This window comes from Phyllobates terribilis, unplaced genomic scaffold (assembly GCF_046119375.1).
Source record: "Phyllobates terribilis strain yellow unplaced genomic scaffold, ASM4611937v1 Scaffold_1__5_contigs__length_1240528914, whole genome shotgun sequence".
Lineage (NCBI taxonomy): Eukaryota > Metazoa > Chordata > Amphibia > Anura > Dendrobatidae > Phyllobates > Phyllobates terribilis.
In genome coordinates this window covers 320,614,926-320,628,334 of record NW_027362761.1, presented here as the reverse complement: position 1 = coordinate 320,628,334, position 13,409 = coordinate 320,614,926, and the positions used below count along the sequence as shown (strand labels likewise).

Genomic DNA, 13,409 nt, shown 5'->3' with positions numbered 1-13,409 from the left:
CTATACCTCGCCTGCTGGAGTCAGGCTCTCTCAGTTTTTTGTAGCGTCAGTTGGAGGCAAGGTCTGTCTCAGGTTAGGTGCTAACCGTTTTGTGTTTCAGATGGGTGTCTCATGGTAACAGTGTATTTGTGGACTCTGTTTCACCCATGTAGCGACGAAGAGTACAGGCTTTAATTGTTCAGTTTGCAGGTGCTAAAGCAGGCTGTTATGCTTACCCATCTGAGCTCCACTTGGCCTTATCTGGTCGAGGTTAAACAAGTCGGTGAGCTGAAGTGGGACCTGGCCACGTGGCTACCTGTGTATTTGCGGGCGTGTCTCACTCGCTCTCTATGCAGGTCATGTGGTAGCAGGCCAGATGCTGTTGGTGCGGGTCTAGCATCAGCATGCAGGCCGCAAGCGTGTTTAGTCATAGGAGCGCTCGGCCAATCGGCTGGCAGAATGTTCCCAGCCAATCACTGGGTGAAAAGTTTCCAGCCAATCGGCAGCTGTTTGTCCCGGCCAATCAGTGGCGATGTCTCAGAACACCAGGCTCCTGCCCATCTGCCTCCGCCCCTTCCTCTTCCTGGCTATAGTGCAGCACTATTAAGTGGTGTGGGACACAGAAGCACCTCGGCAGATAGCAAGCTGACCGGGGGAACAGATTACTGAAACGTGGCCTGGGTAGGTCTGTTGGCTACTGAGGGCTGATACTAGGCACTCTAGCAGCTTTCTGTCATGGTTTAGTGGAGTCCATTTTATTTCTGCCCTTTCTCTATCACTCTCAAAGTCAGTCAAGAGAGGACCATGCATGCCCATTAGCGTAGTCTGCACTCATCAGTTTCTATGCTTTTGTAACTGTGGCCTATTGTGCCGCCTGTACCCCTCCTGCTTCCTTGCTTATAGCGGCTCAGGGGACCTCTATGATGTCTGAAGAAAATATGGCCCCTTGTCCTCGTGATTTAGCTCTGTCTGTAGCTGAACTAACCAGGGTGTCCAATTGCTGGTGACTGCAACCACCCCAGAAGCTCTGATCTCCACTGCAAATGAATCAGATCCTTCAGCCATCCCACACCAAAATGGAAGGCCTCTGGTTACCTCCTCATCCTGGTCACCTTCACAAAGAGGCGCACAGATTCCGTTTCCCCTTCTCAGAGAATTCTAGATCCATAACTGGTGGGAAGGTCAAGGGAGATGGTGCACAGTTTGGTGTCGGTCGTTGACGCCTCTCAGGTAGTGACCGCTGCGCCATTCCCTCCCATTACCAAAATTGTATTTTTTATAGGAGTGGCAAGTACATGCCTAGAACCTTTTCCAACCATGAGGAATTTACAGAGGTATTACAGCGAGCATGGGAACACCCAGACAAATGCTTTCAAAAGCGTAGTCGTATGGAGGTGTTCTATTCTCTTTCCAGTAGAGCTGGTGGCCTTTTGCTCTACTCCCCCGGTGTTAGACACTGCAGTATCTTGCTTACCTAAGGTGACCACTCTACCTCTTGCAGAGGTTGCAGCACTTAAGGACCCCACGGATAGATGCATAGAATCTGTGGCAAAGTCCGCTTTTGAAGCAACATATTTTGCCCTTTGCCCAGCCTTTTTTGCAGGATGTGCTGTAAATGTTTTCATAAGAATTTTGGAAAGTTATGAAATGTCCTATAAATGTCTGTTCTTTTCCTGATCTAAGGATCTCGGCTTTTAGTTGAGATGAATCTGTGCTGCACTTTATGTACATATTCAGTAGTGAGGCAGTGCTGTGGAGTCGGGAGTTAAAAGTCAGGGAAATTGAGGAGTCAGAGTCGGTGGTTTGGCTTACCGACTCCATAACCCTGTTTGGAACCAGGCTAGATAAGATAATTTTGGAAGCTACAAGCAGTAGAAGCAACCTGCTTCTTCAGACCAGGGCCAGCCACCCATTTCGGAGGCATTGGGGCCTTACAGGCCCATCCCTTTCGTCAGTTTCCAGGACTGGACGAATCAGGTCGGCAGGCCCAAGGTCTCCCAGAAGCCCAGGACAGCTGTCTCAGACACCCGCTGGTCATCCTTCTGGATCAGTGGCTAGGCCCTCCGGGTCCAGAGGCAACAGAAAGGCCAATGCTTAACAGGCGACCCAAACTTGGGGATTCTTCACGGGTAGGTTGCTGCCTCCTCCTTTTTCAGGATGCATGACATAGGGCAATCAGCGAGCTTTGGGTCAGGAAGGTCATCTATATGGGTTACAGAATAGAGTTCACCACTGTATTTCAGGATTGTTTCTTTTGCGCTCACCCCCCCAGGTCTCCCAGAGTCAGTTTCAACCAAGCGATAGCTTCTCTCCTTCAGGCAGGAGTGCTTGTAGGTGTTACCATTTCAGAGTGCTTTAGGGGGTTTTATTCAAACTTATTTGTCATTGCCAAAAAAGACGGCTAGGTGAGGCCAATTTTAGATTTAAGGTGTCTGAACATATGGGTTCTGTTTTGACGTTTCAAGATGGAGTCGCTCCGGTCAGCGATCGCATCCATGGACGCCGAGGAATTTCTTTCTTTGGGAGATATTGCAGATGCTTATCTGCATGTGGCAATTTTTCCCATGCAATCAAGGTCACTTTCAGTTCAGAGATCTCCCATTCAGACCGGCCACAGCGCCTATAGCACACATGTGAAACTCTGGCCTGTGGGCCAAATCTAGCCCGCAGGGTGATTAAATTTGGACCGCGACAACAGACATGCCACCACTATGCAGGGTCCATTACTCTGTATGGACGACTATGTGGGGCCCATTATTCTGTATAGAGAACTATGTGGGGCCCATTATTCTGTATACTGGTTGGCCCTCGACTTAGTCCAAGTTTTTTATTTTGGCTCTCTGTGTGTTTGTGAATACTCTAGGCTAGGAATGTCAAACTCAAAGATCCTGGCCCTGGTTATGGCGATGTTACGGACCATTGGGATAATTGTTTCCCCCTATCTGGACGATTTTCTTGTCAAAGCGCCATCCTTTGCTCAGAATCTAGAGAGCCTGCAAATTTTTCTACAGACTCTGGAGCAATTCGGTTGGACAGTCTATTTTCGTTGCGACATAGCGGCTACGGTTTCTGGGAATGGTGTTCGATACTGTTCAAGCATCAGTATTTATTGATGAGCGAGCGTGCTTGTTTAACCATTTCACCGAGCATGCTCGGGTGCTTACAAAGTAGCTTCGGCGTGCTTGTATATTATGTTCGAGTCCCTGCCTCTGCATGATTTACAGCTGTAAGACAGCCTGAACACATGCAGGGATTACTGGTTTGTTAGGGAATCCTCACGTGTCTTACAGCTGTAAATCATGCAGACGCAGGGACTCGAACACTATACGAGTACGCCAAAGCTATTCGGTAAACACCAAAGCATGATCGGTGAAAGGATTAAACGAGCACGCTTGCTCGCTCATCACTATCAGTATTCCTTCCAGAGGAGGAGAGGTTAACTCTTCAGTCTTCCATCAAAACTTTAAAGCGTCCGGGCAAGCATTCCCTTCGATTTTGCATGAGAATCCTAGGAAACGTGGCAACGTTCAAGGCAGTGCCGTTTGCTCAATTTCAGTCAAGGCCTCTACAGAAAACTCTACTACTAGCCTCTTGGGACAGGTCAATACAGTCCCTGGTTCGGTCTATTCGTCTCCCCCTTTGCTGTTGTAAGTCTCTCAGGTGGTGGTGAACGCCACTCTTTAACTCAGGGTCGCTCTTTCCGTCCCATTCAGTGGCAGGTGCTCACTACAGATGCCAGCCTTTCCAGCTGGGGAGCAATCTTCAGTCACTTGACAGTCCAAGGGATCTCGAGCAGACAGGAGAAAACTTCTCCCAATCAACATGCTGGCGCTCACAGCTGTCAGTCTGGCTCTTTTACCTTAGCAGCACTTAGTCGGAGTGTTGCCAATCAGGATTCATAGAATCATAGAATGGTAGAGTTGGAGGGGACCTCCTGGGTCATCTGGTCCAACCCCCTGTTCAAAGCAGGATTCACTAAATCATCTCAGACAGATATCTGTCCAGCCTCTTTTTGAAGACGTCCATTGAAGGGGAACTCACCACCTCTCGTGGCAGCCTGTTCCACTCATTGATCACCCTGTCAAAAAGTTTTTTCTAATATCTAATCTGTGTCTCCTCCCATTCAGTTTCATCCCATTGCTTCTAGTCTTTCCTTGTGCAAATGAGAATAAAGATGATCCTTCTACAATGTGACAGCCCTTGAGATATTTGTAGACAGCTATTAAGTCTCCTCTCAGTCTTTTTTGCAAGCTAAACATTCCCAAATCCTGTAACTGTTCCTCATAGGACATGGTTTGCAGACCGGTCACCATTCTGGTCGCTCTTCTCTGAACTTGCTCCAGTTTGTCGATGTCTTTTTTAAAAGACAACGCCATGGCTGTAGCCTATATCAATCGCCAGGGGGCACACGAAGCCCATCCACCATGGCGAAGGTTGCAGGAATTTTGGAATGGGCGGAGGACAGGGTTCCTCTAATCTCAGCAGTTCATATACCAGAGGTAGACAACTGGGAGGCAGACGTTTTAAGTCTCCAACAGCTACCAAAAGGAGAATGGGCTCTTCACTTGGAGGTGTTCAGGGAGATTTGTCAGTGGTGGGCTACACCAGATGTCGATCTATTGGCATCCAGACTAAACCAAAAAGGTGCCAAAGTTTGTGGCAAGGTGCTGGGTATTCGGAAGTTATCAATCTCCTGGTGGATGTCCCATGGACTCTTCCGGACCTTCTTTCACAGGGTCCGTTCCTCCATTCGAATCTACAGTCGCTCAATTTAATGGCGTGGCTGTTGAACGCCGCGATTTTGAGGGCGTCAGGTCTGTCTGAGTCAGTTATCCAGATTAACCCCTTTCCGACGTGGTCAGTAATAGTATGCACCTCGTCGGAAAGGTCGGTTCAGCGAGGGCTACGGCACTGAGCCCGCACTGGACCGGGCACATGTCAGCTGATTTATACAGCTGACATGTACCCGCAACAGACGCGGGTGGAATCGCGAGCCACCCGCAGCTGTTAACCAGTTAAATGCCGCTGTCAATCTTTGACAGCAGCATTTAACTCGCGCTTCCAGGAAGCGCGTCCTAGGCCCCTCCCATCGGTGACGCAGTCACGGGATCGCGGGTCACCGATGGGTTGGCATGACAACCCGGGGTCTGCAGCAGACCCCAGTGGCTGGCGTTCATAGCAAGTGAGCATTTCTACTACATAGAGGCAATCTGCTCATCGCCTCGATGTAGCAGAGGCGATCGGACAGCTGTTGCTTCTAGTCTCTAGTCCTATGGAGACTATAGAAGGAAGTAGAAAGTGTAAAAAAAAAAGGTTTTCAAAAATATTTAAAAAAAAAAAAAAAAAAGTTTAACCCCTTAATGGCCTAGGGCGTATTAGTACGCCCCAGGCCATCACCCCCGGTTCAGCAGGGGCTCCGGCACCGAGCCCGCACTGAACCGGGCACATGTCAGCTGATTCTTACAGCTGACATGTGCTCGCAACAGCCGCGGGTGGAACAATGATCCACCCGCGGCTGTTAGCCAGTTAAATGCCGCTTTCAATCTTGGACACCGGCATTTAACAGCGCTGTACCGGAAGCGCAGCATTAGCCACGCCCATTGGTAACCCCATCACGTGATCGTGGGTCACCGATACGTGGGCATGACAACCCGGGGTCTGCAGCAGACCCCTGTGGTTGTCATGTCTCGCTTGCTATGAGCGCAACCCAGTGGTCGGCGCTCATAGCAAGTGAGAATTTCTGCTACACAGAGGCGATCTGCTCATCGCCTCTGTGTAACAAAAGATCAGATAACTGCAGCTTCTAGTCTCCTATGGAGACTATTGAAGCATGCAGAAAGTAGAAAAAAATGTTTTTAAAAATATAAAAAAAAAATTAAAAAAGTTTAAAATCACCCCCCTTTCGCCCCATTCAAAATAAAAATAAAAAAAAAAAAAAGTAAAAAAAACCCCACACATTTGGTCTCACCGCAATCAGAGTCACCCGATCAATATATAAAAGAAAAATTAATCGGATCGATAAACGGCGTAACAAGAAAAAAAATTCTAAAATGCCAGAATTACGTTTTTTTTTTTTTTTTGGGTCGTCGCAACATTGAAATAAAATTCAATAACGGGCCTCTTGGCCTCTTAACTACATGAGCAAAGATTTAGGCTGTGTGCCCACGATGCGTTTTTAAAAGTTTCCGCAGCGGCTAAAACGCTGCAGAAACGCATGGTAGAAGGCCTGCCATGTTCCCCAATGATAATCCGCATGTGCCATGCACATTCTGCGGAGATTTTCGCTGCGGGTTATCATTGCGGAAAAAAACGCAGCACTACCAGTTATTTTGCGGAAGCGCTGCGTTTTCGCAGCCATTGACTTGCATTGGAACGCATGTAATCCGCATCACTGGATCTGTACATGCAGAATCCAAGTGTTCCAATGTGCAGATGGTACCCGGGTGTGGAGGACAGGAGACTCTCCTCCGGACCCGGGTACCATAGAACCCATAAAAAAAAAGAATAAAATAAAAAATAAATATTATACTTACCTTCTGATGGCTCCCGGTCTCCCCGTCTTCGCTTGACAGCAGATCGCGGTGGACTGAAGGACCTGCGCTAACGTCATAGTCATGTGACGGCAGGTCCTTCAGTGTAGTGTACCGCGAGCTGCCGGCAAGCCAGGACGGAGCGAATAAAGACTGGGGGGGGGGGCCATCAGAAGGTAAGTATAGATTTATTTTTTACCATTCTTTAAGGTCACAGTATATAAATCCATGCCGTTTGCATGGATTTATATAGTGTGACCAAGTTGACAAGCACTTTCCAAGTGATGCTAAAATCGATTGGAGAGTGCTTGTCAACCCGCATGTGGAAATGCATGTGAAGAACGCTTCACATCCGCTTGTCACTGGCAGGAAAAACGCATGTACAATCCGCATGCGTTTTTTCTGCCAGGGAGATGCAGAAACGCTCAGGAAAAATCCGGAGCTATTCTGCATCGTGTGCACATAGCCTTAAATGAATAAGAAAGGAGTCTTACTTAATCTTTACCCTCAAACCTATCTCAAATCTGCTCAGCTCCTCCTCTATAAAATATATATGCTCATCATGACAGATTCCCTTGAAAATCTCTAGTTTGATTTCAAAAGGTTGTGAAATTGTGCTGTATCAAAGACCTAACATCCCAAGTCACCAACATAATCGCTATATGCAGCCATCACTACTAGTTTACATACCAAGATGAATATAAGGCACTTATGGTCTGCTGAGTACTTCTCCGATCTGCCAGGGTGGGAGTCATAATCATTATCTTACCCTCTGTTCATTTTTCCCCCTTTTGTCTCTCTTTTCTACATTTAATATTACCATGTTAATTTATTGATGTTGACGGGCTTGCATGCAATTGTCTAATTTTCCAGATCCTTTGCCTCTTTTCCCTAATCCACATCTGAAAACCCCCTCTCCCCGCCCCTCTTCCTTTATTACTTTGTTATATTATTGGAAAGTAAAATAAAGAATTACAAAAATAAAATCTACATTTTGGAAGCAAAAAATAAAAATCACAAGACTGTGGTTAAAAAAAATAAATAAAAAAAAATAGAACAATGAACAAATTATGATGCCATATAAAGCAAGAAACACAGATAATCATTTTTTTGGTCTACATACTCTTATGCTTCCAGTTCCCAAAAAGTAAGGCCTGGACCACGTGACTACTCTTGTTTCTCTGTGCAAATAGACAGGTATGCCGGAGTTATGGAATGTCATGATCCATCCATCAGGTAAGGGCTCCGTAGGAGGGCGGCCACGACCTTTATAACGGAGATTAAAAGAAATCATTTTTACTGTTCCTGCCCAGCACATAATTGCATCATTTTTACAGTAAACTACTCATTGCCCAAGTTAAAATCAAACTGCAGAATTTGTTGTACCAATTTCCTGAAATATAATACAGATTTAATTTCTCAAAGCTAAATAAATCATCTGCATTGATCTTACTCTTCAAGTCCGACCGCCAACAAACTGGTACCACAGAGGCAGCAATAAGGATGAAATTTCATTTTGCATATACACGTCCTCATTTTACCTCTCTGCACTGGGCTACAGAGAGCAAAGCTTGGATGTCATCGAGGAAGTGCTCTATGTGCAGAAATGCATATATTTTTAGATATGATAGACTTGAGTCTAATGGCCCTAACTAACATAACAGATCAATATTGTACTGTTAGTTTGAGTGCTTAGCCATACTATCGGACTGATGAACCCATTATGGTTGTGTATTATCAGTCTTACTATGCACAAGAAAGCATTTACTGAATGACAGGCCCAAACAAATCTTCAGTCACCCCATCTACTGATCACTACCTTTTGTGGCACCATGCTGCAACCTGTTATAAATGCATATAATGACCTATAAGTGGGTAGCACTGGTGCACAGTACACAAAGAACAAGCTTTCCTTACTTTTCAAAACAGTTTTTATTTTGGTTATCATTGGCTGAACACTGGTCTCGCCATCTGAATGGTGGTCACTTTCTTCTTCATACTTTTCTTCCAGCCTTCTTTTCTTTGAGGTATGTAGGCCCTCCTCCAGCAGTGCATCCACATCGTTATCAAAATCATCCTGCAAAACAAACTATCAGGTACGTCCCCTCTTCCGAATGTGGGAGAGGCAAAAAAATTCCCCTTTTACACTGAGCACAGACATGTACCTCCAATCTGCAGCTAGAGAGGATGGCAAAGAATGTCTACAAAACACTGATGACACAACACTCATATGTAGTCAGCGATACGCGGTAAACAGATCCGACCAAGGCATGGTTAGAAAGCGTGTGACAAAGCAGTGCTTATTATAAAGACAAAGAAAAAATGAAATGCTTAGAATTAGTAGGTTATGGGTGTAGTGTTAGCACCTGCAGACATACCTCATAATTATAGATCAGGGATTCTTCATCAATCTTATTTCTCTGAAGCATTGACTCCGTTAGAAACTCTGCATACTCTGCTCCGTCCTCATCTACATCCATCACATTCTCAGAAAAATCCTCCAAGTCATCGAGAACGGCGTATTCCACTTTCTTTTCCTGATCAAGTTCGGCCTCCTCATTTCTTTTATTTGCAATTTCATGATTATTGACAATTTTATCATTGCTACTACCAGCAAAAGGACAAACATGCAACTCTCCATTGACAGTGTTATTGCTATCTACAGCTGTCTGATCGGCTGCCTCTGCTCCAGTGTACAGAACCTTTCTATCCTTGCTCTTACAACTCTCTGTAAAACTTACACTGATTTTAACATCTTTAAGCAATTTAAGATCAGGAGTAAATCTCCTAACTGCTGGTGCGTGGCGAGCTGTTCTGGGACTTTGGTCACTTTGGAACTCATCTATCACTGTCGGATGACTCTTGTAAGAAGACGACCCTTTTGTGAGTAGCTGTGCTCCGTAGTTTAGCTGCATGTCCCCAGCTGGGGTTTGTGACTGTCCATCACCACCAGAGCCAACGTCCATTACCTCTGCGTCACTGGACGTTTGCAGGGGAGGTGGTGGAGGCTCTTCATTTGGCGGCAGTGGTGGGGGACAAGCAGGTATGAATTCCATTTCTTTGCTTCCAGGTTCATCAGGGAGAGGGGCTACATATTCACACTGATCCATATTCAATACTAAATCAGTACAACTAAAAACTACACAAATCAGTAAATTTCTATTCTTAGTCCTTATAGGAGAATGTCCAATACAGTGGATATAGCATATCTCAATTGGCCACACAGAAGATTCAGTTAAGCTGACTACATTGCTCTTTTCATTAATGTAGACAGCCTTCAGAAATACTGTCTCTATTACTGGAAATCACAATGTATTCAGCTTAAGAAGCGTTATCACTGAGAAGACATGATGGGACTTGAAGCTTTGTTTTACCTGTAAAACATGACAGGGAGAAAAAAAAAAAAAAGAGAAATTTGTCAAACGTCAAAAGCAAAAAAAGGAGGCTGCATTTGTCCCTGTAACCAGGGATAATATGATAGCCCCAGTTACAGGGAAAATCTGATCAATGTATGTAGTAAAAATAAATGCAATAAAACACCCCCACAAAAGAAAAAAAAAAAAAACTACAAAAACACAATGTCCTCACAAGCACAAACTCCAGCTATAGTTCTGCTGACTAAACCGCCTAGTTAAATATGCAAAATTATGCTTGACAGTTACCAGGAAAACATTTCCAGACTTGAACCAGGGGGGTATATATTGAAAACGAGAAGCCACATTAAAAAAAACCATCCTTACACCTCCCCTCCATGCTGCTATTAAACCACCAATGGATTTTCTGTGATCTTGTTGCATAGGCCCAAAAGAGGTGTCAGAGTCCCCTCCCCTCTTTAACCACTTAGAGGCCACAGTCGCTGTTTATCACAGCATCTAAGGAGTTAAACTGCTGCATACAAAGCTAGGTCTTAACACAGAAGTTACAGCAGTTGTCTTATCTGTCAACTAGCCGGCACCAAGTTGTGGGCCCACTTCATCCAAATCCGACTTCTGCCATACATATACAGTATATGTGGTTAGAATTGGCTGAGCATCTTTTGGCACGCAAGGGTGGGTCCCATAGTGGTCTCATGGCCTGCCACTGGTGGTGAACCACTGTTTTGAACTAGTTAAAGGGGACCTGTCGGGTCCCCCATGCCCTCCAGCATTCAAATTTGTATTTCTAAATTCCCTGTCTAACCAGCACTTTATGTTATTCACTTTAATCCATGTTTAAAAAAAGTATTTATAAGCTCCATTTTTCATATGCTGATTAGGCCTTTGACTAGTCGACGGAGTGTTAGAGCCGCACTGCGCAAGCCCGAAAGTGCAGAAGATGTATGTGAGCTGTCGTCTGCACATCCGGCCAGGTGCAGTGTGCCTCTGAAGCCGGGAAGAGTACGCCCGGTTTCAGAGCCTCAATGACGCTGACTAATAGAGTCGTGCACATGCATGAGATTTGCAAGGAACTGTCGATAACGCCGGCTCTTGCAAATCATGTTATCACGCCCACCGGGTTATGATAACATGGAGAGAGAATCGACTAGTCTGGTGAAACTAACGCCCCATCCACTAGTCTAATTAGCATAAGTAAAACGGAGATTATAAATACTTTCTTTAAACATGGACTTAAGTGAATAACATTATAAAGGGCTGGTTAGGCAGGTAATTTAGTAATACTTAGGTGAATGCTGCTGGGTTGGAGAGAATGGGGGACCTGACAGCTTCGCTTTAATGAAAAAGGCTGAAATCTGTTTCAACCCTCCCATAGACATGCATCAAAGCATTTGTGAATGAGAAGATGGTACAAGTCTGAGCGATTAGGTCAGGAATAAGAAATAAGACCAGTGTCAGGCTTGCTTCAACAACACAGGGACTGGGCTGATGAAAGCCTGACAAGGGGTCAGCGAGGTGGACAATGTATGCATTGATCACGGCCAGCAACTGCGCTGACTGATCCGTGTTCTAGCAGCTGCCATCAGCACGTACTATGGAATCAGAAGACCCCGCACTACACAGAGTATCACTCATATCTTCGCTGATGAAAACCCCCATGGATTAATAATCCGTTATCACAATTTACACTGTACTCTCTGCTCTATGTTTTCCCATTAATTTCCATGTAATTTGTATCTGTCCACATCTGTAGTGATGGAATATGATCAGTAGGCATAAGGCATGTGAGGACAAGCGTGATGATGCTGCAGGGGGCAGGAGACGACCAGGGAGCGCTGCAGGGGGCAGGAGACGACCAGGGAGCGCTGCAGGGGGCAGGAGCAGACCAGGGAGCGCTGCAGGGGGCAGGAGCAGACCAGGGAGCGCTGCAGGGGGCAGGAGCAGACCAGGGAGCGCTGCAGGGGGCAGGAGCAGACCAGGGAGCGCTGCAGGGGGCAGGAGCAGACCAGGGAGCGCTGCAGGGGGCAGGAGCAGACCAGGGAGCGCTGCAGGGGGCAGGAGCAGACCAGGGAGCGCTGCAGGGGGCAGGAGCAGACCAGGGAGCGCTGCAGGGGGCAGGAGCAGACCAGGGAGCGCTGCAGGGGGCAGGAGCAGACCAGGGAGCGCTGCAGGGGGCAGGAGCAGACCAGGGAGCGCTGCAGGGGGCAGGAGCAGACCAGGGAGCGCTGCAGGGGGCAGGAGCAGACCAGGGAGCGCTGCAGGGGGCAGGAGCAGACCAGGGAGCGCTGCAGGGGGCAGGAGCCGACCAGGGAGCGCTGCAGGGGGCAGGAGCCGACCAGGGAGCGCTGCAGGGGGCAGGAGCCGACCAGGGAGCGCTGCAGGGGGCAGGAGCCGACCAGGGAGCGCTGCAGGGGGCGGGCTGGGATCTGCAGGACTAGTTAGAATGGATCCCATGCGGGCAGCAGCCATAGACCTCCAGCAGCGGCTCCGTGTCATCTAATCATCGCCGTATACAGGGAGAGCAGAGCCGTCACTGCCACCAGCGCTGCACACAGCGGGGTCTGCTGTATAACAGGTGAGGGGAAGGCCCTCAGTGCTGCGGAATGGCGGCTTCCGGTCACCGAACTCCAGCCACAATTCATCAGCTGAGGAGCGTCGCTACAGCCGCCACTGACCTCGCCCGGCCACACTACTCACCCCCTGAGCGAGGCTTTCGCTCCGCTATCACCATCCCTCGACCTGAAAGAAACCCGTCGCCATCTTGCACAGTTCAGCCGGCTCCAGACAACTGCATCGATGAGTCCACCAATCAGGGTGATGGAATGGCCGCTAGCGCAGCTCATCAGCCAATAGCGACTGCTGACGTCATTTGCGCCTTGGAATATTCTTCCAATCCTGTGGCGTGTAAGGCTGGACGTCTGGATGTGGTCAGCCAATTGGAAAACGAAGTAGGGAGACACAGGGATGTGTGCAGGAGAGTGATGCTGTGCTCACCTCCACCAATGGAGCTGCGCTGTGTTACCAGTGTGAATTCTCCGGCCACGCCTCCCTGGTACATGTAGTAACAAGGGTTAGACGGAATGGCCGGCCAGTAACCATAGTAACAGGGCCCTGAAGCCGGCTGCATAGAGAAGGGGGCAGATAGGACTGCTGTCACCAGGTCTAGTCACAGCCCGCATGCCTCACACCCTGCAAACAAGGACAACAAGTCCCAGCAATAGGTTAGGGTACCATACCTCCAACTTTCACAGAAGAGAAAGAAGCGTTTTTACATGTGTTTTTAGGCTGCGTGCCCACGTAGCGTTTTTCAAGCGTTTTTGATGCGGAATTTCCGCAGCGTAAACGCTTGTAAAACGCTTGGTAACCCGCACCCCATGGTCCCCAATGGGATTCCGCAAGTTCTATGCACATGCTGCGGATTTTTCCGCAGCGTTTAGGCCGCGTTCAAAAATCCGCAGCATGTCAATTAGGCTGTGTGCCCACGTAGCATTTTTCAAGCGTATATGCTGCGGAATTTCCGCAGCGT

At 47.5% G+C, this 13,409-nt stretch overlaps 1 protein-coding gene across 1 annotated transcript in view; it reads right to left on the bottom strand.

Moving 5' to 3' along the window:
* Window positions 1–12,718, bottom strand: part of DGCR8 (DGCR8 microprocessor complex subunit) — a 64,241-nt gene extending 51,523 nt beyond the window's left edge. Inside the window, exons 1-4 of the mRNA XM_073675769.1 lie at window positions 12,581–12,718; window positions 8,888–9,883; window positions 8,427–8,586; window positions 7,633–7,775 (exon numbers count right to left, since the gene is read on the bottom strand). Coding sequence (XP_073531870.1) covers window positions 7,633–7,775; window positions 8,427–8,586; window positions 8,888–9,619 — 1,035 coding nt within the window. The 5' untranslated portion in view covers window positions 9,620–9,883; window positions 12,581–12,718. The remainder of the gene's footprint in view (window positions 1–7,632; window positions 7,776–8,426; window positions 8,587–8,887; window positions 9,884–12,580) is intronic.
* Between the last annotated feature and the right edge of the window lie 691 nt (window positions 12,719–13,409).